Source organism: Durio zibethinus, chromosome 6 (genome assembly GCF_047325235.1).
Source record: "Durio zibethinus cultivar Kanyao isolate XHJ-2024 chromosome 6, ASM4732523v1, whole genome shotgun sequence".
In the NCBI taxonomy this organism is placed as follows: Eukaryota; Viridiplantae; Streptophyta; class Magnoliopsida; order Malvales; family Malvaceae; genus Durio; species Durio zibethinus.
In genome coordinates, this window is record NC_143167.1 from 31,616,070 (window position 1) to 31,640,232 (window position 24,163).

Consider the following 24,163-nt stretch of genomic DNA (forward strand, 5'->3'; position numbering starts at 1 on the left):
TTTCATCTTGCAAAAATAAAAAGAGAGAGCTTAGTAATTAATTATCAATTTAATACCATAAAAAAGAAGAAAATTTGAGGAGGGGAATGTTTTAGCTAGCTGCTTATATTCTTCAATTGCTTACCACAAAATGGTCATTTAATTTGTAGGCAATAATGAAAAAGTTTTCTTTTTTTTTTTGGGGGACCAATCAATTATGGAGAAAGATGAACGTTAGTCTTTTGATGACTCATATCATAGTCAATAGTCAGATCCATTTTGCCAGAAGAAAGAGAAAGTAGGCCTTGTTTGGTCAAGTTCAAGAGTTTAACCAGCAAAGGGAATCTCTTCAGCAATCATACAAACAGGAAAAGTCAGGACCGCATAATTCAATGTTCCTTTATCTGTCCACTTAGTTATGAATAAGTGCAGTTAAATATCTCTTCTGATTAATTCTTACAATATCCTTCTTGTTATTTTTTTTTAATTATCAAAAATTAAATTTTAATATGTTATTATTAAGTCAAATTATTGTTGGTTACAAAATCTTTTTTTATTCTTCTTATTTTTTCTTCAAATTTTCTTTAATTATCACAATCAAATTTTATAACATGAGACAAATAAAACAAAAATGACTATGATTATAAATGTGCTATTTAAATTAAATATTCAATCCAAAATGATTGGTGAAAAAAGAAATGTAAATACAACAAATTTTGGCATTCCAAGATAACATTTTTTTTAAGCATTTTATCTTGTGATTATAATTAGTTGAGTGTTTTGGTGAAATTTATTTTTCAGTGTGATTGGATGTTAAATGAAAGGTGATATAAGGATAAGTATTAAAAAATAATTTCATTTTATTTTGATATTATCGTAATTTCGATGTGAAACGTACTATCTTAGATTATAAAAAATGATTAAAAGATTTAAGTTTTCTTGTAAATAACATTTAGTATATTTTTTAAAATATTGTAGTGATTTAATTATCTTGATAATAAAATTATTAAAGTAATTTAATTATTAGTGATTTTAAATTATTATATTTGATATAATATTATAGATTATTAATACTTTTATTTGATATTATATGAAAAATAAGTCATATAGTCTAAAATGTCTAAAATAAATTAAAAAAAAATTAATATTTATTGAATCAATAATTTATAGAATAGTTAAACATTATTTTATAAAAAATTATAAAATATAAATCAATTCGATAAAAATATTTTTTTAAAAATTTATTAAATAAATTCAATATTTTTTATAGTCAACATAAATTTATATCATAAAATCTTTTTGAGAATAATTGATTGAAAAATCGACTTTTAAAATTTTTATTGATCAATTTTTTAGGATAATATTAATTATATTTTTTATGAAAGAAAATTTATTAAAAAATAATATTAAAAATTACTTTTCATAATTTTTTTAAGTTGAGACTTAGATCATTTTTCAAAATAATAATCCTACTATCTAAATAATTTAAAATTATTGTCATATAAAATTTTTAAATTATGATCAAATAAAGTAATATAATTATTGAATATAAATATTATAATTTTGAACAAATTAATCATCCAATATCAAATATTCTCTTAAATGATTTTCACCAACGAGTCAGATAGTATTAAAACTAATCCTTTCACAAATCATTTAAAAGAAATATTAATTTTAATAAATTATTATTATTATTAATAAATGAGATATATTTGTCAATTAACTTTTCAAAAAATACATGATATTAAAACTGATAATCAAAAATTATGAATTTAAAACCCCTTGCATTTGTAATATCAATTCCATCAAATGGGTAAGCAGTCAAATCACCGCACCACAAGTTAACTGCGTTCAAACAAAGAAAATTAATGACAAAAACGTGCCCAACTACAACTCAGGGTGTCCCAAAATTTTTATCTCTTCTTTCACTTAATAAATACATTAAATCTTTGTCCGGAGGGGATAAGCTCATTTGCTCTCTCTGATTTCCACAGGAAAAATCAGACACGAGAAAGGTAAAAGAGAAGAGAGTAGCCTTTATTTTTGGTTGATTTTGCTTGCAAGGCCCTTTTTTTTTTTTCCAACGATTTCCCCAATCCTAAATCCGAAAAATTCCTTTCCCTCCAATCCATTAACCAAATCTTGCATTGATATTGTTTTCTTGCGTTCATCCTTTCTTGGAAACCAAACGCCTTTTTGCGTTGTTCTTTGTTGGCTAACGGCAAAAAAAAGGATAGATTTTGATTCCGAAAAAGTGTCGAAATTCAAAGTTATTTGTTCAAAAGAAGGAAAAAGTTAAAGAAAGAGAGAGTTTTCAAAAGAAAAAAGTGGTCAAAATTTAATATCAAGATGGCGCAATTTGGATTGAAACGGAGTGTTTTGAGATCTATAATGTTGAACTTCCTCAACTTTGGTTTAGCTTTCATGTTAGTTTCAGCTGAGAGAAGCTTGAAGCATGGAGAATCCACCAAGGAATCTGAAACAAATAATAATTTTTTCCTCAAAGCTATTAATTTCTTATGGCAATCTGATGAATCAGGTTATCAGCATGTTTGGCCTGTAAGTATATATTCCAACCTATAACCTTATATTATAAAAATGTATTTTTATTCTTCATTTGATTATTATTTGTAGTATTTTGAACTTTTTTTAATTTTTAATTTTTAATTTTTGTTATAGGAAATGGAATTCAATTGGCAAATTGTGCTGGGAAGTATAATTGGATTCTTTGGAGCAGCGTTTGGGAGTGTAGGGGGAGTTGGTGGAGGTGGCATTTTTGTTCCTATGCTTAGCCTTATTATTGGATTTGATGCAAAGTCCGCCACAGCTATTTCAAAATGTAAGATGATGAGTTGTTAATCTTTTTTCTTCTTTGCAAGAATAAATAAATAAATAAATAAATAAATAAGAATACACTTTGATTTGGACTGATGTGATTTTCGAATTAAGAGATTTAAAGAAGGTAGTACACATTTTTATGAAGCAGACAGTAATGGGAAAAAAAGTGAAACGGTAATGTATTTTCCTTGTCACTTTTCAAGAGAAAGGGTCTGCCTAATTATCTGCTTTTCTCCTAACCCTTTCTCATCTGGTTTTATCTGTAGGAATCCCTTGAATTTACACCAAAAAAATGGAACTTATAGCTAAAAATTTATTGAAGGATTCTGTTGTTGAATCAGAACACTAATTTTCTTTTTAAATTGTGAAAGCCCGGAAGTGAACTGAAAACCTCTCAGAATTGCTCATGCCCCATAATTTCAGTGATTGAAAATTGCAGTTACAATTTGTTTGTAAGCTATCTGTGATTTTAAGATTTTGGAATTTCCTTGCCAGGACAGAAGAAGAGAAATAAATAGGTGTATTTAGATGCTTCCAAAACTTATCTAAGTTCTAAATGCAGCCTTTGGAGAATTTTGGGTGCTCTTAAGAAATTATTAGCAAAATTGTTAGTAAACAAGATGATTCTGTTAAATACTAGATGAGTTCATTCATTATATGTTTTTGGCTTTTTCCTAGGTATGATCATGGGTGCAGCAGCTTCAACTGTTTACTACAACCTTAAGCTAAGGCATCCTACAATTGATATGCCTATAATCGATTATGATTTGGCTCTGCTTATCCAGCCAATGCTCATGCTGGGAATTAGTTTAGGAGTCGCTTTTAATGTGATCTTTGCAGATTGGATGGTCACAATTTTACTTATTATTCTCTTTATAGGTAATAATTTACCGATTTGTTATTGTATTTGCTGGGCATAATGTTCTTGTAGCTCTATTTGTTAAATTCGATGGATTGGATGGCTTGCAGGAACTTCAACAAAGGCATTCTTCAAGGGTGTTGAAACATGGAAAAAAGAAACCATACTGAAAAAGGTAATTTTGCTAGCTCATAGTCTCATACTGAGGTGCAGAGAATTTTGAGCTCTGTATAGTTTTTTCTCCATTCCATTGTGATTTAAAAAAAAAATTCCTCCCATAATACTTTAAATAAGTTCTCTCCATTTTTATGAATGAGCAATTAAAAGATTTCGAAGATGTTTGATATTAAAATATCATAATTGCTGACAACTTGGATAATTTTATTCAGAATGTTGTGCATTTGTTGCTTAATCCGGTAGTAAGAAAGAGGAAACTTTCTCATTCAGTTGAGGTGTTTTTATATTATTAAAATTAATTGCTAACCATCTGAATGCTGCTTGTCTTGGATTTTAGGAGGCTGCCAGGCGTTTGGTATCAAATGGTCAGTTGCCTTTTTCCTTTAATAAGTTCTCAAGATCATTGGTGATCCTTTCCTCATGACTTTCCTTCTGAAATAAGCCCATATATTTCTCATATGATATCAGATGCTGGTAGTGGAGATGTGGAATACAAGCCTCTTCCTGGTGGCCCAAACAGTGACCCTCCAAGGGATAACACAAACAAAGAAGTGGGTTGACTGTAATCACCAATCCTGCTGTTATTCAGTTCCAATTTTTCTCAAAATTAATTTAATGTAATCCTTGCAGATCACTGTTTGGGAGAATGTTTGTTGGAAAGAATTTGGGCTTCTTTGTTTTGTTTGGGTTGCATTCCTTGCACTGCAGATTTCCAAGGTTATGTTTCTTCCACTCTATTTATTGTTCAAGTATTTTCAGAATATGAATTATTGAGGCGTAACTGATAAATTATGACTTTTGGCATCAGAATTATACAACTACTTGTTCAGTAGCGTATTGGGTTTTGAACTTGTTGCAGGTACATTCTATCGTTTTCACCTCTATTGCTTCTTTCCATGAAAATTTCTTTGAAAACTGATTTAAGGCGTTCTTTCTGTTTTTCAGATCCCAGTTTCAGTTGGGGTATCTCTGTATGAGGCAGTTGGTCTTTATAGAGGATGGAGAGTAATTGCATCCAAGGGAGATCAAGGCACAAATTGGCGAGTGCATCAGCTTGCTACCTACTGTGCTTTTGGAGTGCTAGCCGGAATCGTTGGTGGTCTACTCGGCCTAGGTGGAGGATTTATCATGGGTCCTCTATTCTTAGAGCTGGGTGTCCCTCCTCAGGTGAGTTGCTTTCTTTCCTTCAGATGGGTGCCGTGAAGTTATTGTTAGAAAAAATAAATAAGAGAAGAAAAATAATATAAAAAATTTTTGATTTTGAAGCGTAAAAAATATTTTTTTAAATATAATTATGTTTTTAGAATACAAAAAAATTTTGAATTCTTCAATCAGAAATAATAAAAATGACTATACTGAAAATTTTATGTATAATGAATGAACAAATAAACTTCTAATCAAATGGTTATGACTTTTCTGTATAATTATGACCTTTATGAATAATAATTTATTTATATTTTAATAGCTATGATCATTTGTCACATGATAATTATTTTTGTTCAAACATAATTATTTAAAATATGAATAAAATTAATACAAAAATTAATTTTACTCATCAATAATTAAATTTTTTTATCTAATGTAGGATGCATCACATTTTAAATTACCAACAATCCTCTTTAGCTTGGAATGTTGGTATTTAATCTTTAATCTTTTATACAAATAAATATAATGAATACAAAAAGTTATCTCTCAATTGAACCTTCCAATTAACGTATATATCTTAAAATTCTAACGAAGTTGATGTTGTCTGTAAATTAAATCTCAATTTCTAATATTATAATTAAATATATAACACATAATACTTATTTATTTTTTTTTGTCATAGGTTTTTAATTACTTTTAGCACTATTTTGATCATGTGCTTATCTTATTCATGAACATTTACAAGAGAGATTTTAATTCTTCTTGTTGAAACAACACTTTTATTTTTATATTGGTAGAGTTTTCATTATGTCTTTATTGCTTTAGTCATTTAAAACTCCATTAAGAGTATAAAAACTCATCCTTCATACACAATAGATCATACTAGTTTTTAAATTTTGAATGAATTTTACTAGTACTTAATAGATACATAACAATAAATTTTTTTACTCATTAAACTTTGTAATTAGAGATTACTAATTCAAAGTTAGGTTCCTATTATTGGTGTCTGATAGTAAGGGTTTAAATTCATTATACTTGTAGTACTATTAAACAAATATCTTGAAATTTAATTTTTTTTTATGGTAATTACCTCCACTTGAAATTGAATTTTTAATATAATAATTACAGGCTAATATATCCAAATTTTTTATTTTTTATATCATTTATATGCTTTAGACATTATTATCTTATTCTTATCATTTTAAGAAATAGTTAGTTTTGATTGTAGCCACAACTCTATTATCATAAATTTTAACCATTCTATTTTCATATTTTTATACATCTTTAATACAATTATACTTTTAGTATAATTGGATAAACTTAATAAATAAATCAAACTATTTTAGTACTTTTAAGATTTTTAAGGACTTTTTTATGATTTTACTTTAATAAGTGTATTAAATTTATTAAAGTGTATAATTTGTTCATAAAATTATACTAAAATCTAACAACATATGGTGACAATTTTTATTTATTTTTTTTATTCTTATCACCCTATCATGTGCAAGTATGCACTCTTTTATTAAAGAATTTCTTATTCAATTATCAAGATATCATATATATACTTAATCAAGTTGTCATTTTATTTATTTTTTCACTATTTGGTAGTTTTTTTTTTTTTTTAAATAAGAGGCATTCAAAACCACCTTTAATAAAATAACTAGCAAATATTCTATATCTTAATAAATCTTTTTCATAAAAATTTTAAAACTTTCATATTTTAACTCAATATAAGAGTTTACATCAATAAACATATTTCAAATATAATCATGCTTCTATATTTCCTTTTAAGATTTTTTATGTCAATTCATAAATATTTATATGAATCTATTTCATCATAGATACAATTAATAATTTATTTTTGTTTTACCATGAATAAAACCATTTTCATCACATAAATGGATCAAATAGTATTCCTTTTGCTATTATAAAAGTTTTGGTATTCACAAAATTTTTGAATCACTCACAGCTTCTAAAGTAAATATACTTAAAATTTTTCACTATATTTCAAAACTTTTAATAAAATCATAGATGATAAATCATTTGTATAATTCATGAATTAAATCATATACATAATAAAAAATTATCACAATGTGATCAAGATTGTAGCATCAATTTTGGCTTATGGTTATTTTAAGTCAACCATAATAATCTATATTATACCTACAAATCATGTAGATTTGACTATTTAAGTCATTGCATTTATAGTGATGGCTTTTAGTGAGAACCAACTATCTCAAATGTTATCATGAGTTTTCAATGCATATATTAATTGCTCAATGGTCAATTTCAAGTTCATGACTATTGAAACCTTTAAACTTGATTTCAAAATTTTATGAGAATTTTATTTCTCCACCATTATGCAACCTATATATATCTCTGTTATTTATCATTTTTAATTGGTCATAACATTTTCGAATATATAATAAATTCAAACTTTATTCATAGGACTAATATTCCTATGTATAATAAGAGTTTATAGTATATTTAACTTCAATTTCAAATACTTTTACAATCATTTTGTGATCAATATGTTCATATCTAGATCTTCAAATCAACGCAAGTCATGAAACATAAATTCAAATAATCATTTTCATAAACTAGCATAAAAAATAATTATAATATGAGTTCTACTCATATTTCATGCAAAATCTCGTGATGAATTTGCATTAGTTAAATCATTGATTGATTAACTCTAAGGTTACAGCTTTCACAAACTAATATTATTATCTAAGCACATATGTTAATATGGTGTATAATCAGTTACATTTTTGCCATTGTCATGACACTATTGAAAACCTAGAAAATTAGTGCACTTTTCATTTAAACAGCTTGCAAAAAGTCATTTTTTCAGGTACAAAAAGCAAATTTTTTCATTATCTTTAATCGATAATGTATTAATTGGATGATGACATTTTATCTCTATAATCCATAACTTTCTTATATTTATAAAAAAAAAATCCCATCCCATTCATTTCATTTTCATAATATATGACAAACTGTACCAATATTCTTCATGCCATCACAAAATGGAATTAAACACATATGTACCGGTCTCTTTAGAACATTTAATTTGCATGTTCATTTCTAATTAGACATTAATGAGCATATTTTAAAATGCTAATAACTGACAAATGCTTTAATATTTTTTAATGACATGTCTTTTCTTTTAATCAATATCTCATATGCGAAAAGAAACAATGCTTTTGTGTAACCATTTATTAACTTTTTTATGGCTATTTATGATTTTCATTTTGTGAGTGTTCACAAGAAAATTTTATTTTATAAAATCACTTCAATATATAACATTTAGGCAAAATACATGTCACATTACCCATGTTTTTTATAATAACAATTATTTGGTTTATTATCCACCAATTAATCCATGAAACACTATATTTTAATAAATTTTCATGTACATCCATTTAATTTTAATTGGTTTTCATGAAAATTGAACATTAGTCAAAATTTGAACCAATAATAAAATTAAAAAAAAAAATCAACCTTTGATTTATAAACGATAAACAAAGATAAAACCATACAAAGAGCTTGAGTTAACTTATTATCTCAATTTTTGTGTCATGATTTTAAAAAAAATTAATATTATAATCAAATCTTATTTCCTACATATATTTTTTACTTATATCTAATTTTTTTATGATAAATTCCTTGATCCATTTTCGATTGTTTTCATAGAAATCATAGGATATTTTGCCTGTTTTATATATAATAAAGACATGATAATTAAACAATCAGTCATTCCATTAGAACCCAATTTAATTCGTTACTTAATAACAAATGATAATTCTTTTGGTTGTAGATTAATTCATGTCTTTCTCTTTTATGTTTTCAGGCTATTTTTCATCTCAATTTTATAAGTATCGATTTTTCAAATAAATATAATACAATTCATTAAACCCAATTGTGTAGCTAATTTCAGTATATGCATAAACTTATGCAATGTAATCAATATTTCGTATATTGTGCTTTAATTTTACACACTAATTAAATTAATTGTTAATGTATTTATCTTATTTAGTCAATCTTTCTACTAGCAATTATGCAAAAAACAAAATGCATACCTCTAATGAAGATATTTATGAAAATTAATATTTTGGTCCATGAAAACATTAATCCTTTGACATTGAGCTTATTCTAATATTGATCTTCAAACTATGTTAATTTCTTTTTCTTATATATTTTTCATGCGAAATATAAATTTCTCATAATTATTTTTGAATTATTAGAAAAAATAAATAAAAGAAGAGAAATAATAGAAAATAACTTTAGCTTTGAGGCGTGAAGAACATTTGCTTAAAGATAATTATATTTTTAAGATATAATAAAGCCTTAAACTCTCCAATCATATGTAGTAAAAATGATTATGTTGAAAGATTTATTTATAATAAATGAGAAGACATAAACTTCTATTCAAATGGTTATGATTTTTTGTATAATCATGACTTTTATGAATAATAATTTATTTATATTCAAATAATTATGATAATTTATCATATAATAATTGTTTCTATTCGAACGTGATTATTTAAAATATAAATAAAATTAATATAAAAATTAACTTTATTAATTAATAATTAAAATTTTTGATCTAATATAGGATGCACCATATATTAAGCTATCAATAGTTATGACGTTGAAGTTTTTCCGAAGGGATATAACTTGAAATGATGGCAACATGTAGGGAAAATCAGTGCTTGTCTCATTATGACCGTGAAGTTAATCGATTGTTAATTCTGATCTTTGGGGCTTCTTATTGACTTCTGGGCAGGTCTCAAGTGCTACTGCTACCTTTGCCATGACTTTCTCCTCGTCCATGTCGGTTGTAGAATATTACCTTCTGAAACGTTTTCCGGTACCTTATGGTAAGTTGGGAACTTACAACAACATGATAATTTTATTGAAGTTTCTTCTCATCATTTGGAAATAAAAGGGAACATCCAAACCTGCGAGGGATGTGATGGGGTAGGTGGTAGTGGTGTCATCAATCTTGTCTCTAGATGAGCATATGGTTGTTTCACGTGTTTCTGGAGTTACATATTTCGTACTTTATTTGGCAGCTCTCTACTTCACTGCAGTGGCTACTGTTGCTGCCTTTATCGGACAGCATGTTGTCAGAAGGCTGATAATTGTATTTGGAAGGGCATCTCTAATTATCTTCATTCTAGCCTTCACAATTTTCCTTAGTGCAATATCACTAGGTGAGCTTTGATTTCCTGTTAGTGGTTTGATAAAGCACACTTTTTTCATTCTTCGAACTACGAAAAATTCTACAAATTCTCAAAATATATTTTGCCTTATTTTTGCTAGGTGGCGTTGGCATATCAAGCATGATAGGGAAGATTGAGCGAAAGGAATACATGGGATTTGAAAACCTCTGCAAGTATGAAGGCTGACATGTCAGTTTTTTTTCTCATTTGATCCTCTAATCCCCCCTCTCATTAGTCCAATGTTACTTTTGTTTTTCAAAGGCAACAGAAATTGCCTTCCATTTATTCCATTTCTTTGGTTGTGGGGAAGAAAGAAAAGCAGAAAAGAAAAACAGAGACTTTTAGGGATGTTCCATGTTATATTTAACAGAGACTCTGAGGGATGTTCCAAAAAAAAAAAAGGGAAAAACAGAGATATCTAGCGACAAACTTCAGATTTGTTTGTTTGTAATTTTGTATTGTTTGGAGGTTTATCTCTGGTTCCCCATCCTACCTCGTGTCAAAGCACCCTCATGCCGGAGACATTACATTGGCTTATTCGCACCCAACAGATTCAAGACAACCTTGACTCTGGATTTTAAGACTAATAATTTTACAAATTTCAATGGCGTTTGTGTAATGGTCTGTCACCTTTGCAGAACAACAATCATCTAAACCTGGCATGATTTACAGAATATTTCATCATTTCGAAAACCCTTTTGTATGGCTTATCAAGCACACTTTCTTGGGTTCAAAACAAAGGGGCTTTGTCAATAATCAAGATCTGTAGCTGTCTTCTGCAGGGAGTTTCTACTTTCTACCATATCGTGCTTTAAAACAGGAGGGATGGGTTGGATGAATTGTTAAAACTTGACATTTCATCAAACAACTCTTAACGTATCAGATTTCCTTCCTACAGGCATGCGCAAAATTTGAGAGGCATTTGCGAAGAAATTTTGTTAACAGGCGACCAACCCTGAAGACCAGCACGAGTTAATATGGAGTCTTTAGTCTTTAGTACGAAAGACGAGCAGTGCAATCATGCATGCGTGCAAGCAGAGGCAGAGAAACAAGATGGTGCTTTGAGGTGACAGTGTGCTCCAGGCATGTTTCTATAGGCAGATTTAGGCTCATTTGATATTAGAAATAGTCAGTTATTATGGTTACCATTGAAAAAAAAAATTACTATAGTTATAATTGAAAAAAATTTTTAATCAAATATTTATATTAAATATATTTTATTAAAATTGATATTTAAATTCAATTAATATTATAATTCTAATAAAATTTATTCAACATAAATTTTTTATTAATTTTTTATCATAATTATAATAAATTTTTTAATAATAATTATAATAATGTATATATATATTTTTTAATTTCATCAAAATCAATTTTACCACTCAGACGTTCCTTGGTAATACCATGCAATCATATTCTCTAAATTTCTTTCAATGCTGTCGTAAGCGGCAGGTAGAACAATAACAATAATTTTCTCGTGGGGCAAAAATTGGCAGGTAGAACAATAATTTTCCCATGGGACAAAAATAGACAACTGTGACAAAGAATCATTGATTGATGCTGCGAAATTTCATCAGATTGGATTCCTTTGGGCCCTTTATAGGATTTATTTTGGTTCGCAATTTTCTTTACCACTCCAATAATAGACTTCGATTCATTTTTCTGTTTTTCAAATTGTAACATCTCAAGAAATGAACTTTTATTTGCATATACTTGCAGCTTATCTATTAACTAGAAACGGTAGTAGATATTTTCATGCTAGTATATGTAATCTCACCGAGTACGAGACTGCCACAAGGTACAAATGCCTTTGCTACACATAAAATCAATGTTTCAATCGCCATTGATATGTTCCAATGCCAAGTACTGCTAAAGTTCATCAGGAATTAATTAGAAGTAAAGAAGAAATAAGCTCATAAAGGATTGCATCTTTTGCTCTAAAACGTAGAGAGAATATTGTCAGAGCCAGAAAAGGAGAAACCTTTCAGTCTTATAATAATAATAATAATAGCTTTTTGAACATTTCCTCATCTTTCTCTTCAAGAAGTTGACACTAAACCTTGCAATCTGCTTCTCCAACTCTCACAATATTTTCTTGGGTGCTGATGGCCGTCTTTGTACCTAAATGGAGTACTGCAAGATTTCTTTTGATAGCTTTTTTCTGCTCTCTGTTTCTTTTTGTGCTTGTTTCTGGTGCAAGCAGAGTGAAAAATAAAGCTTTGAATGATGGAGAAGGCGCCACATCTAATACTCTTCTACGAGTCATGATTTCTTTATGGCGGACCAAACAATCTGGTAATCAACATATTTGGCCGTAAGTTTAATTTGTGACTTGTAGTAGGCGTTGTTTCAATCATGTTCTTTACTTCTTTTCTGTTTTCTACTCTTCAAACAAGCTGTCAGATTACAGCTTCAATATCTTTTTATGTCTCAAAAAATGTATATCTATTTTATATGTACGTATGTTCCACATCACCCACTTCAATGAATGTGCTATTATCCTTTTTGTCAAACTACCCTTCAGGAACTGGAATTTAGATGGCAAATTGTTGTTGGTACTGCGATTGGATTCTTTGGAGCAGCATTTGGAAGTGTAGGTGGTGTTGGTGGTGGTCGTTTTTTCGTTCCAATGCTGAGTCTAATCATTCGGTTCGATCAAAAATCATCAACAGCTATATCAAAATGTATGAGCCAATGCAAATCTATCTCAGGATGTAATTTGGTCCTCATAGTTAGAAACTATAATACATGAAAAAGTTTGGGCATAGACTATTCGTAGACTGCTTGATATTATTTCCTGCTGTTTTAGCTGAGCTAATACTTTTGAGTCTTTCACTTCCCTATGATAGTGGCAATCTTTCCTTTAGGCAGTTTGCTTGAATGTCGCTTCCGTTAGTTCAGGTATGATCATGGGGGCAGCAGCCTCAACCGTTTAATATAATTTTAAGGCAAAGGCATCCCATACTTGATATGCCCATGATTGACTATGATTTGGTGTTGATTATCCAGCCGATGCTGTTGTTAGGCACTAGCATAGGAGTGATATTCAATGTGATATTTCCAGACTGGACAGTCACAATCCTGTTAATTCTTCTCCGCACAGGTAATTTTAATTGAGCTAGAGTTGCCTGCGGCCCTGCACTATATTCTGCTTTAGAAACAATGGAATACCCCAGATGGATTATGATGGTCTGCAGGTACTTCTTTTAAGGCTTACTTTAAGGGTGTTGAGACGTGGAAAAGGGAGACTGTATTGAAACAGGTTAATAAATACTGGTATATGTTATCTGAATAACATAAAAAAAGAAATTATTTTCTGTAAATCTAATCTATATTTAACAACATCAAAAAATTGGATTTTGGATTGGTTTCATCGTTGCATAACTGCAGGAGGCTGCTAAGTTGTTGGAATCATGTGGTGAGCTTATTCAGTACTCTTGGCTCTTCCTGTCTCTGTAACAGAATTCATAGATCAAACCTTGCTTATATACTTGCTCTTTTTTTTTTCCAAGAGAATGCGACTCCAATCGCATACAAAACTGTTCCTGGTGGTCCAAGCAATAAACCTGGAAAGGAAATTGAGAGACGAGAGGCAGGTAAACTTTGGTAAGTTTTAGTCCTGCGATAACTATCTTAATCTTCGAACATTATTTGCTACTAAAATGCAGGCAGGAATACTTGAAAACATTCGTTGGAAAGAACTTGGACTACTCAGTTTCGTTTGGTTTGCATATCTTGCTGTTCAGACTGCCATGGTTATGTTCTTTCTTTCTTTCTTTCTGTCCTCACATGTTTATAAGAATCTTTTTCAGAACTAATTGATAAAGCATGTTATGTTTGTAACAGAATTATACAACTACTTGTTCAACATCATACTGGGCATTAAACTTGTTGCAGGTACATACCCCACTCCCCTACTAACTTTATATATTGCTGATTAAGGTCCTATTCTGATAATTAATCTTACATTTGCAGATACCAGTATCTGTTGGGGTATTTCTGTACGAGGCAATTGGCCTGTACGAAGGATGGAGAGTGATTGCCTCCAAGGGAAATGAAGGCACAAATTGGAAAGTGTACCATCTTGTTCTATGTTGTGCTTGTGGCATGGTAGCAGGAATAATTGGTGGACTTCTCGGAATAGATGGAGGATTTGTTATGAGTCCACTCCTTTTGGGGCTGGGAATTCCTCCTCAGGTAACATATAAGTCATGAGAAATAAATTGGTCTAGTCTAGAATATTCTAGATATTTCATTTCCAAAAATTAGAAGCAATTGTTTTAGTTTGTTCAGGCATGCAACATTCTGATTTCCGAATGGATTGCATTGCACAGGAAATCTTAAAAGGGATTTCAGGAAGAATCTTAACTATATATTTTCACAGGTCGCAAGTGCCACATCCACATTTGGGATGACCTTCTCCTCATCAATGTCTGTTGTAGAATACTGCCTTCTGAATCGTTTTCCAGTGCCTTATGATGAGTTGGTGTCATGCCATTGATTTTCAACTTTGTTCTAGCATCTTTACAAAGGGGAGGAAAAAGGGTTGTTTTCAATCAAATTCTTTCTTCAACTTCTGGCAGCTCTAGACTTCATTGCTGTTTCCATCATTCCCGCCTTAATGGGTCAGCACATTGTCAATAAGCTGATCAATTTAACCGGAAGGGAATCCATAATCATCTTTGTTCTAGCCTTCACAATATTTGTCGGTGCAATTTCACTGGGTGAGAGCATCCTACAGAATTCTCATTTCTCCAGTAGTCTTTCAGCATCCTAGACTGAAAGGAACTACTCAATTCTTATGACATTATTTTTTGCCCTTCTTTTGTTTGTGATTTGTAGGTGGGGTTGGCATATCAAGCATGATTCAGAAGATTGAGCAAAATGAGTACATGGGATTTGAGAACCTCTGCCAATACGAGGGATAGCAATACGTCACGGTGCGCGCGCTGGTACTCTATAACACTCTGCCCGTGACAACAAATCGCATTTGTTCTACTGCTTGCTTGGCTTTGTTTCCTAGTGTTTTACTCCGATAACCAAACAGACCATGATTTATTTATTTAATTGAAGACCCTGGTTGGAACTTTTTTTTTTTTTTTTGGTCCTGAACAAATAAATAATGCCTATATTTAATTATATTTTCTTTCGTTAGGAAAAAAAAAAAAGAAAAAATAGGTTACTTGTATCTCTATTGACGTGCATGTCCATGCATAATTATACAGTAGTTATTGATAACATTAGCTTATATGATGTATATTGATCATATTTCTGTCATGGGTTTGAGAGGATTTAAAATTTGAGAGTAAATTAAGTAAAATTTGAGAGTTTAAGTGTGAATTAAAAAATTTATAAAAATAAAAGTTATTAACATTTGGTATAAGATACTGTCAATTTTTTGACATTTCATTATAATATTAGAAACAAAATATGAAACTTAAGATTATAATAGAAAAACATAAAAAAAATTATATAATAACTCAATTAATTTAATAAGAGTGCACATATAATTTGTAAATAAAAATCGTAAATACCACATTATACACCAAAGTAAAATATCACAAATTTAAGAAAAGAAAAAAAAAAGAGAAAAATTGATAAAAAAGAATAATATTATATTAATAAAATAAGCCTGTCGGCGGTGGTAGCTTAACAAAACTGCTGTTATTTGGGAAAAAAGAAAAAAGGCAAGCACCATACAGCGATCAACGTTTTCTGATCTCCAAACATATACCTAACGGGAGGGGATATTTTGTCTTTGATCTCCTACTAGAGGAAAGGAAAACAAGAGAAAAAAAATGGTGTTTTACTTCAAAGCCCGACCAGAGGCTGGCGATTACACCATCTTCATGGGACTCGACAAGTACGAGAACGAGGAACTCATCAAATATGGCTTCCCCGAAGACATTTGGTATTTTTCTTAATTTGTTGTTTTTTTTTTTTTTTTTCAGATTTCATCATCTGTGCTATAAATGAAGGGTCTATACATTTTTTTTATACACTTTTCTTGTTATTTAGAAATTTGGGTGATTGAATTTAGCTTTATTACAGGTTCCATGTGGATAAAATGTCTTCTGCCCATGTTTATTTGAGACTTCAAAAAGGTCAAACCATCGATGATATAAGCGAAGGTTTGCTCGAAGATTGTGCTCAGCTTGTTAAAGCTAATTCCATCCAAGGTTTATTTTAATTTCATCAGTTTTCCTTTTTATTTTTTTTATGAAATGTAATTTAAATACGTTTGATGTAATAAGTTGCAATTTTTTATTTAATTATTATGTGAGGTCAGGCAACAAAGTGAATAATATTGATTTTGTTTACACTCCATGGTTCAATTTGAAGAAGACTCCTTCCATGGATGTTGGCCAAGTTGGCTTTCACAATTCTAAGATGGTAAACTTCTTTGTTACTTTCAGTATTATTGTTACTATTTTTGTTCATGTGTTTTCTTCTAGGGTGGATGTTTGTCTGATTTTATTGTTTGATTTAGGTTCGGACTGTGAGAGTGGAGAAGCGGATAAATGAGATAGTTAACAGGTTGAACAGGACTAAAGTAGAAAGGAAACCTGATTTGAAAGGTATGAAAATATCTGTGTATTCATTTTTTATGATGACTTAGGACTAAAGATAGTATTGTCATTGTTTATGAAAGAAATTTGGTGAGATTTCTGTTGTTTTATGTTTTGCTTGTTATGCTTTTCTGTTTGTTGTCCATCCTATTTTGTAGTAATGATGCTTTTGCATTTTCTCTATTACTCTACGCTAGGTATATTGGTTTTGAGATGAGACTTCTTTTATTTGATCTTGATGGAACTAATGCCACTTAATATGATATGTTGTTGCAGCTGAGAGAGAAGCGGTTAATGCAGCAGAAAGAGCAGAGAGAAAGCAACAGCTGAGGGAAAAAGTAAGCCCCTTTTCCTTTGACTGATTTTTCCTTATTTTGTCAATTTGATATTGGCTACATCAACTTATGGTTTATATGTGTATGCTATAGGGCATGAATATCCTAAATGGTTGTAGCATGAAAATAAAATAAAAGTTATCAATTATCCAAAAAAAAAAAGTTATCCTACTTGATTTTTCTTAGGATAAAAAATTAGTTATATGATAGTAGATTCATGAAGCTGAGGCAGGAGCTAGATAAATTATCCTACTCGATTGAAAATTAGTTATACCATAGCAGATTCGTGAAGCTGAGGCAGGAGCAAGATAAACTATAAAGATTAAAGGATATAAATTGTCATTTAGTTAAATATATGTATAATGTTGTAGTTCTATATACATTATAATACACTTGGATTTTGTTTCTTGTTCAGTTTCTCATACCAAATAGGCAAATAAATATATGTGCTAATAAATATGGTAAATGGCTGGAAACTATGGTCAGAATGGCACGATGTTTAAATGAACTTGATTCAGCTTTTCTTTGCTGCTACTATGTCAGATATTTGCCTTGAAAACCTGAACTTTCTATGGTTGTGTTAATGTTCAATACTTATTATAGGTGCTAAATGTTGAAACATATTTTACAATTCATGGATTGTGATCAGAAAATCTACAGATTATAGTCTGATCCTGTGCTCACATACACGTATACACACATTCTTATTTCGATGTCTAAAGTGAAAATCTATTTGGCAGAAACGACGGGAGGAATTGGAAAGGCTCGAAAAGGAAAGACAAGCAGAGATAAGAAGCTACAAGGGTCTCATGGTGTCTGAAAAGATGACATCAAACAAACAAATTGCAGCGACAAGCAAGTCTTTGCAGGAACTTGAAGAGGATTTTATGTGAAACATATTGGTATTTCAATGCCAATTAAGATTCAACTAGCTGCGAAAAACAGTTTGTTGTTACTTTTTGATTGAAGGCTTGAAGTTGTTTGCCTCATGAACAAGTCACCTCAGTCCTGGATATTTACTTCCATCAGTTTTGATAAGAAAAATAGACAACATGGAATGGAAACCAACTTCAAGGAGTAGAATGAAGTCAATGTTGAGGGTGGCGGAGATGAACTTCTGTTATAGTTGCAATATATTATTACTAAACATGATTCAAATCTCCATTGTCTGTTAACTTGTGATCTTTTTCCATTCTATCATTTATTCAGATAGCAAATTTGCAAATGGTCCTGCTATGTACCATGGTCTTGATTTTGTTTTGCTTATGTTTATAACATAAACTCACTGATGCCATCAGGGGATGCAGGATGGTTGGGAATATGGGAGTTTCAATCTTCAGATGAAATGTTAACAACCGTATACGATTGTGCTGAGTGCATGTTCAAGAAAAACTGTCAAGATTGATTTTGGTTTGGGTGATGGTGTTTTTCCTGGTCTTCTTTCTTGTCTTGTTTCTTGTTTCTTCTCTTTTAGTGAGAGATTTTGGTTAATGAATTATGGAAATTTGTTGGGATGATGAGGGAGGTTCTAAACTTCTAACGGAGAGCCTTCAAAAAGAAAAAAAAAAAAACATAATTTCCATGCGTCAAAAAAAGGAACTTTGTTTCAATCAAATTTCAGGCCAAAAGAAAGAAAATTGACTTGGGCGTCCCGTCAATAGGTAATTTAATGTTGACGTGGCATAGGGGCAAAGATACTTGGTAGAGGGAAGTTCGTGCGACAACGTGAACTCCCTTCTTTGGTCGTGTTAAACAGTTAAAGTTTCTGAGTTGAGTTTACGATAAAAATAGAAACATACTTAAAAAGACCTACCGTATTACCCCCAACCCAAACCAACTCCAAAACCCTAAACACCCACTCGCTGACTGCCTCTTTCTCTCTGTCTCAACGCTTCGAACTTTGTTTCTCTCAAAAACTTATCGTAACAAAAATGGCGACGCCTTCTTTGGGCGAAGATACTGCCAAGGCTGTTCTTCGCCAGGTCAAAATCCTCCTTCCCCCCATCCCCATCTTTTTATGTTTAATTTCCTTTTACTCTTCAATCGCTTCAAAATTGATTTTGTATAGCTTTTCTTTTTCCTTTTTAAAATTATTTTACAGGTAGAGTTTTACTTCAGTGATAGCAATATTCTGAGAGACGATTTTCTCAAGAAAAAAATCAGCGAGAACGATGATGGCAGTATCCTTACTTCAATCTTTTCCCATTCTTTGAGTGTGAAGAAATTTTCTGAAAAAAAAGTCATTTTGATGTCTTTTTATTTATTTGTTTCATGGTGCTTCATTGTTGATCCTGACTGTGAATAAAAAGTGGTAAGTTTGGCATTGATTTGTTCGTTTTCAAAGATGAGAGGCCATTTGAATTTAATGGCTGTGAAGGCGGAAGATGTGCCTGAGGTTACTCTGAAAGCCGTTGCTGAAACCCTCAGAACTTCCTCTTCCCTCAAGGTTTCTGAAGATGGTCAGTTTTATCAAACTTATAGAAAAGAATTGTTTTTTTCTTCTAAGCTAAGACAGAGAAGTTTTTTTTTCTTCCCTTTTTTTTTAAAAAAAAATTGGGTTTGTATCTTTCAGGGAAGAGAGTTGGTAGAAGCACTGAGCTATTACAGCCCGATGAATTGATAGAGCAATTGGACAATAGAACAATTGCTGCGTCCCCATTCGAGTACAATGTCCAGAGGGAAGATGTAGAAGCCTTTTTTGGTCAATGTGCTAAGGTATTTGCTCAATGGTGGTAATAGTTCTTCTGTTATCAATTATTTTCTTGTTTGATTACAATGTGAAAGCCAATAAATTGTTTAGGGGTTATCTATATGTTTGCAGTTTAATGAAAACTGATTATCTTCTTACTTATTATAGGTTAATAGTGTGAGGTTGCCTCGTCATGTGGCGCACAAAAGGTATTTTTGTGGCACAGCTTTTATTGAATTCTCAACTGAGGAGGATGCCCAAAAGGTTTTGGAGCAAAGCTTGGTTTTTGCGGGTGCTGAGCTGGAATTAAAACCAAAGTAAGCTATACTTGTGGCTGTGCATTTTGTTGCCGTATGTTTGCCTAATGGTGCCATATGGTGAAAAAGATATAAAGCGGTATTGGCATTCTATGTAGGGTTCAAGTCATCTCTAATGAATGAGAATATGTAATCAATTTTTCGTATATGGTTGATCTGGGTGTTGCTTTGGGCTAAGAGGTTGTAATTGCTTTTACAATTTATTTTCTGGTGTGAAGGTTCTCACAATTTTCATTTCAGGAAGGATTTTGATGCTATAAGAGAAGAAGAAGCAAAGGAGTTTGAGGGTAATCATCCAATCACAGGTTCAAACGAATCAAAGGCAGAAGAAAAGTACGTAATTAATCACAACCTTGAACTGGCGCTAGTTTTTCTTGCCTTATGCGTGTAACCAAACTCCATGTAATGATTATGACAGATACCCCAAGGGCTTACTCGTTGCATTTACATTAAAGCACATTTCAGCTGGGGACCCTGCAGAGCCAAATGCTTCTGGTGAACATTTAAAGGATGGTGCTACTGGAAGAAGTGAACAGAAGACTACAGAAAATGACAATGACAACATAGAAAAGGTTGATGATAAAAATATTACATGGAGTGACAAAATGGACATGAAAAGTCCCATTCAAAAGGTTGAAGACAAGGAACATAAATCCGTTGCATCTGTCTATAAAGATGATATGAATGTTATTCTGCGTGAGGATTTGAAGGATGCTTTTAAAAAATTTGGCACTGTAAAGGTATTACTGAAATCAGTCTCTCTTTTCTTGATCATTTAACTGTATTCTTCTTTTTAATGTTTTATAGTTTTACATAAAATGAATAACTAAAAACTAAAAGAAAGATTAAGTAATAGACCTTGTACTAGACAATTGTTTCTCTATGTTCCTTATTAATTCAATATTTCTTCTTTTTTATTACTTCTTACCCATGATGCATGTTCTTTTACATGTAAAGTATGTTGATTTCAAAGCTGGAGAGGATAAGGGTTACATTCGTTTTGATGCACCTGAAGCAGCCCAGAAAGCTCGAGCTGCTGCAGTCCTGTCTAAAGAAGGTGGTCTGGCTATCAAAAATTTCATTGCTACTTTAGAACCAGTAACTGGTAAGGAAGAAACAACTTCCATTTTATTTCATTTAAACCTTATTTCAAACTTTTTTGTTGCATGCAGTGCAACTTTTATTTCTCTTATTAGTGGAAGGTTTCATTAGGATGGTTACCCTTATACCCTGTGGCATTTACTTGGTGTGTATAGTTTAGGAAGCAACATGGATCACCGTGTTATTTCAGTGCTGATCTTTTTATTGACATTTTTATCTTTGCATATAATGGGAAAGTATGTATTACATGAGAAACTGACGACTTCAGGTCAAGATTACCTGATGCATTAGATGAGAAATTGATAATGAGCTGGATAATGTTTTTAGGTGATGCTGAGAGGGAGTATTGGAGTCTACTTCGTCGTAACCAAGATAAGCACCGGGGAAACAAGCGCTTTCAAGCAAGGTCAGTTCCAATGCTCATTCCACAGCTTTGCTTGTTCCTTTGGATAAGCAAACACCTAGAATATCCCCTTTTTATGTTCTTTCTTCTATTTAATTCGCCTGTTTATTTATTTATTTTCTTTTTATCTATGCTTCTTAGGGGAGGAAAACATGGCCGGGGTAGAGCAAATAATTCCCCAGGATGTCGTCCAAATAAAGCTAGAAGAATTGGAGCAGCATGAGAGTGATATACGGACGTAAGATGGGTTGAGACCATATTTGTTCCATAGCTTGAGGATTTTGTTGGGAATAAGCCATGGCTGGTTGTCTCTTTCTGGTTTAAGACTTTAAGTTAGCCATAAGTTTTAATAGTTGCTTTATATAACAGGTGGGAATATATTTTTGTTGCTTGAATACTTTAAACCGTGCTTTTTGATTCCCTTCAAAATTTCAAGTGTCTTTTTTCTCCCAAATGCAAAAATGAGTGTGTGAAGTCAAACATTGTAGTGACAGACGTGAAGGACATTATACTGCATAGCCACTTTATCTTTTGCAATAACATCTCCAATAGTTAACAGTGAAGAGGGATATGAGGTGGAAAAAAGTTCATAAAAGGTAAGAAAAACACTTGAATAGTACCTTCATGCAGGGAAAGAGGCACGCCATGACAAGAGAGAAAGTAAGCTACTCTGTTTCTTTCCACTATATAAAAGTGCAAATAATCCTCTTAGTTTTCCAGGTTTCTTTACTATATCAACAGGTTGAGAGAACAGAAAGATCAGAAAGAGATGCAGGAAGGTAAAGCGGTGATTGAAGACACAGACATGTCCTTGAAGATTCTGGCTCAAGCCCTTGCTTCTGCTTCTCGGGCTCTTGATCTCTATGAAGTCTTTGACTGCATTGCATTCGCTGCCTATATTAAAAAGGTTGGGAAATCACTTCAAACTATCCCTTTTTCTCTTTTTTCCCCTTCACAGAACTTGGATTAATTTTGTTTAGCACTACAGGATTTTGACAAGATGCATGGGCCTGGATGGCAATGCGTGGATAGCGTGGTGGGTACAAACTTCAGTTGTTTCTTCAACCATTTCAAAGGAACCTTCATCTACTTTGCTTTGGAAACTCTCAACTTTCTCATCTTCAAGGGGATCTCTTCTAATTCTACTTCCTCGTGAAGATTACTTTTGCTTTCTCATCTTCAAGGGGATCTGTTCTTTTGTTCTCTTTTATATTCAACTGGTTTTTTCATGTTCTTGATGATCTAGTTTGATGGTGATAGTGGAAAGTAATCAAGACTGAAAAAAAGACAAAGTCCTTATCAGATAGCGAGGTGGCATGTTTGGATTCTTCCATTGTTGGATGATAAATCATTTAATACTTATAAGTGTTGGATGATGAATCATTTAATACTTAGAAGCTGCATGTCTAGTGTGTAAGCATATTTTTTTATTGTTTATATAATGATAAGTGATGATATTATTATCACTATTTTGCAGTTTCTCACATGTGGAGAACTTTTAGGCAATTGCTACTTGCTACTATTTCTGGGGCGAAATTAACAAAATTATACAAGGAAATCAAACTGATAAAGAAGAACATCTTTCTTTTTGGATAAATAGATGGGCGTCTTTCTCTGTCTCCACTTTGATCTCTTTAATTAGAAAGATCAACTTAATTGATTACGATTATTAAGATAAGTATTTTACAAATTTAAAAAAAAATGGATTAAAAATCATTTTGGATATTATTCTTGAAAATGTTTGAATACTAAATTTAATAATGTAAAGAATCATCAACCGACTAATTTAATCTTATGGTTTTGAATTAATCAATCTCACAAATTGATACTGTCTTTTTCACTTTGATTTTTAGGACATGTTTAAACTAAGAGAAATAATATTCTTTTTTCAGGTTGTTTATTTCTCTTGAAAATTAAAGCCAAAACGATATTAAAGGAAAAAAAAAATGAAATACTCCATGAAAGATAGAAATATAGTAACACAACAAAAACACTTGAAATTATGAAAATAAAAATAATTCATTATTTATCTTGGATTTGATTATATGCATATTTGTTGTCAAAGCTGGTTTTCATGGGCTAATAAATATATATCATGAAAAGTCCTTCGTGTATTCAATTTTACCCATTCTCTTCAATTTCTTACGATAAAAAAAAAAAAATTGACTCTTCTTAAAATTATCTACTATTGAAATATATATATATATAAACTGATTTAATGAAAAAAAATCCTAAAACTATGAATTTTATGTTCAATTTTCATCATACATTATTTTAATTTAATTTTATGTTGGCTTGAATATAATTATAATAATCGATGCATTTTATCCAGATAAAATCACTTTCATTGGATTTTTTTTTTATGTAATTTTTTGCATCACGGTATCTCGAGAAAGTTAAGAGGCATAAGCAGATTAGTACGGTATTTCATGCTTAATTGAAATTATTTTAACAAGAAGTCTAATATGTGAATGGCAAAAAAAAAAAAAAAAAGAAAAAAGAAAATAAATTTTGGCCGTTGA

General features: G+C 30.9%; 6 protein-coding genes across 11 annotated transcripts; all 6 read left to right on the top strand.

Moving 5' to 3' along the window:
- The first annotated feature begins 1,943 nt into the window (after nucleotides 1–1,943).
- Nucleotides 1,944–13,419, top strand: LOC111284652 (sulfite exporter TauE/SafE family protein 3-like). 5 transcript variants are annotated; one of them, XR_016343088.1, is made up of 16 exons: nucleotides 1,944–2,538; nucleotides 2,659–2,818; nucleotides 3,496–3,696; nucleotides 3,787–3,851; nucleotides 4,191–4,218; nucleotides 4,322–4,404; nucleotides 4,484–4,570; nucleotides 4,662–4,712; nucleotides 4,799–5,020; nucleotides 9,789–9,882; nucleotides 10,078–10,218; nucleotides 10,328–10,416; nucleotides 11,010–11,310; nucleotides 11,724–12,522; nucleotides 12,752–12,911; nucleotides 13,331–13,419. XR_016343088.1 is itself a non-coding variant. In XM_089762927.1 (13 exons), the coding sequence occupies exons 1-12, from the start codon at nucleotides 2,329–2,331 to the stop codon at nucleotides 10,411–10,413; spliced, it is 1,428 nt and encodes a 475-aa protein (XP_089619053.1). In that variant the 5' UTR covers nucleotides 1,944–2,328; the 3' UTR covers nucleotides 10,414–10,416; nucleotides 11,010–11,425. The 5 variants fall into 5 exon arrangements, 3 of the variants coding, with proteins under 3 accessions (XP_089619053.1, XP_089619052.1, XP_022729181.2); XR_016343089.1 differs by lacking the exons at nucleotides 12,752–12,911; nucleotides 13,331–13,419 and having other exon boundaries at nucleotides 10,866–11,310; nucleotides 11,724–11,841; nucleotides 11,947–12,025; XM_089762927.1 differs by lacking the exons at nucleotides 11,724–12,522; nucleotides 12,752–12,911; nucleotides 13,331–13,419 and having other exon boundaries at nucleotides 11,010–11,425.
- Nucleotides 13,091–13,889, top strand: LOC149518577 (sulfite exporter TauE/SafE family protein 3-like). Its single transcript, XM_089762930.1, has 4 exons — nucleotides 13,091–13,330; nucleotides 13,425–13,489; nucleotides 13,618–13,645; nucleotides 13,740–13,889. The coding sequence occupies exons 1-4, from the start codon at nucleotides 13,198–13,200 to the stop codon at nucleotides 13,835–13,837; spliced, it is 324 nt and encodes a 107-aa protein (XP_089619056.1). The 5' UTR covers nucleotides 13,091–13,197; the 3' UTR covers nucleotides 13,838–13,889.
- Nucleotides 13,890–15,004, top strand: LOC111284653 (sulfite exporter TauE/SafE family protein 3-like). The gene is made up of 5 exons (XM_089761595.1): nucleotides 13,890–13,982; nucleotides 14,074–14,124; nucleotides 14,203–14,424; nucleotides 14,562–14,618; nucleotides 14,747–15,004. Exons 1-5 carry the CDS (start codon nucleotides 13,890–13,892, stop codon nucleotides 15,002–15,004), a joined length of 681 nt encoding a protein of 226 aa, XP_089617721.1.
- LOC111285278 (uncharacterized) lies at nucleotides 14,815–18,175 on the top strand. 2 transcript variants are annotated; one of them, XM_089762928.1, is made up of 8 exons: nucleotides 14,815–14,951; nucleotides 15,070–15,167; nucleotides 16,001–16,138; nucleotides 16,279–16,406; nucleotides 16,517–16,620; nucleotides 16,718–16,805; nucleotides 17,073–17,134; nucleotides 17,872–18,175. In XM_089762928.1, the coding sequence occupies exons 2-8, from the start codon at nucleotides 15,112–15,114 to the stop codon at nucleotides 18,022–18,024; spliced, it is 729 nt and encodes a 242-aa protein (XP_089619054.1). In that variant the 5' UTR covers nucleotides 14,815–14,951; nucleotides 15,070–15,111; the 3' UTR covers nucleotides 18,025–18,175. The 2 variants fall into 2 exon arrangements, with proteins under 2 accessions (XP_089619054.1, XP_089619055.1); XM_089762929.1 differs by lacking the exon at nucleotides 14,815–14,951 and having other exon boundaries at nucleotides 15,097–15,179.
- A 770-nt stretch (nucleotides 18,176–18,945) lies between these two features.
- LOC111285276 (la protein 1-like) lies at nucleotides 18,946–22,092 on the top strand. Its single transcript, XM_022874628.2, has 10 exons — nucleotides 18,946–19,113; nucleotides 19,233–19,311; nucleotides 19,441–19,590; nucleotides 19,704–19,846; nucleotides 19,989–20,137; nucleotides 20,378–20,470; nucleotides 20,556–20,877; nucleotides 21,095–21,242; nucleotides 21,566–21,644; nucleotides 21,783–22,092. Exons 1-10 carry the CDS (start codon nucleotides 19,063–19,065, stop codon nucleotides 21,862–21,864), a joined length of 1,296 nt encoding a protein of 431 aa, XP_022730363.2. The 5' UTR covers nucleotides 18,946–19,062; the 3' UTR covers nucleotides 21,865–22,092.
- A 70-nt stretch (nucleotides 22,093–22,162) lies between these two features.
- Nucleotides 22,163–23,125, top strand: LOC149518578 (dynein light chain 1, cytoplasmic-like). The gene is made up of 3 exons (XM_089762931.1): nucleotides 22,163–22,301; nucleotides 22,383–22,548; nucleotides 22,630–23,125. The coding sequence occupies exons 2-3, from the start codon at nucleotides 22,411–22,413 to the stop codon at nucleotides 22,795–22,797; spliced, it is 306 nt and encodes a 101-aa protein (XP_089619057.1). The 5' UTR covers nucleotides 22,163–22,301; nucleotides 22,383–22,410; the 3' UTR covers nucleotides 22,798–23,125.
- The last annotated feature ends 1,038 nt before the right edge of the window (nucleotides 23,126–24,163 follow it).

Coding starts and splice junctions, on each gene's coding strand:
- LOC111285278 (XM_089762928.1), top strand. CDS start 15,112: ATGAGTACATGGGATTTGAGAACCTCTGCCAATACGAGGGATAGCAAT. Junction 16,139..16,278: donor GGCTTCCCCGAAGACATTTG/GTATTTTTCTTA, acceptor GCTTTATTACAG/GTTCCATGTGGATAAAATGT. Junction 16,621..16,717: donor GCTTTCACAATTCTAAGATG/GTAAACTTCTTT, acceptor TGTTTGATTTAG/GTTCGGACTGTGAGAGTGGA.
- LOC111285276 (XM_022874628.2), top strand. CDS start 19,063: ATGGCGACGCCTTCTTTGGGCGAAGATACTGCCAAGGCTGTTCTTCGC. Junction 19,847..19,988: donor TTTTTGGTCAATGTGCTAAG/GTATTTGCTCAA, acceptor TACTTATTATAG/GTTAATAGTGTGAGGTTGCC. Junction 20,471..20,555: donor GAATCAAAGGCAGAAGAAAA/GTACGTAATTAA, acceptor TGATTATGACAG/ATACCCCAAGGGCTTACTCG.
- LOC149518577 (XM_089762930.1), top strand. CDS start 13,198: ATGCCCATGATTGACTATGATTTGGTGTTGATTATCCAGCCGATGCTG. Junction 13,331..13,424: donor GTTAATTCTTCTCCGCACAG/GTAATTTTAATT, acceptor GATGGTCTGCAG/GTACTTCTTTTAAGGCTTAC. Junction 13,490..13,617: donor GGGAGACTGTATTGAAACAG/GTTAATAAATAC, acceptor GCATAACTGCAG/GAGGCTGCTAAGTTGTTGGA.
- LOC111284653 (XM_089761595.1), top strand. CDS start 13,890: ATGCAGGCAGGAATACTTGAAAACATTCGTTGGAAAGAACTTGGACTA. Junction 14,425..14,561: donor GGCTGGGAATTCCTCCTCAG/GTAACATATAAG, acceptor TGCATTGCACAG/GAAATCTTAAAAGGGATTTC. Junction 14,619..14,746: donor TATATTTTCACAGGTCGCAA/GTGCCACATCCA, acceptor ACTTTGTTCTAG/CATCTTTACAAAGGGGAGGA.
- LOC111284652 (XM_089762927.1), top strand. CDS start 2,329: ATGGCGCAATTTGGATTGAAACGGAGTGTTTTGAGATCTATAATGTTG. Junction 3,852..4,190: donor AAGAAACCATACTGAAAAAG/GTAATTTTGCTA, acceptor CTTGGATTTTAG/GAGGCTGCCAGGCGTTTGGT. Junction 5,021..9,788: donor AGCTGGGTGTCCCTCCTCAG/GTGAGTTGCTTT, acceptor ACTTCTGGGCAG/GTCTCAAGTGCTACTGCTAC.
- LOC149518578 (XM_089762931.1), top strand. CDS start 22,411: ATGCAGGAAGGTAAAGCGGTGATTGAAGACACAGACATGTCCTTGAAG. Junction 22,549..22,629: donor TCGCTGCCTATATTAAAAAG/GTTGGGAAATCA, acceptor TTAGCACTACAG/GATTTTGACAAGATGCATGG.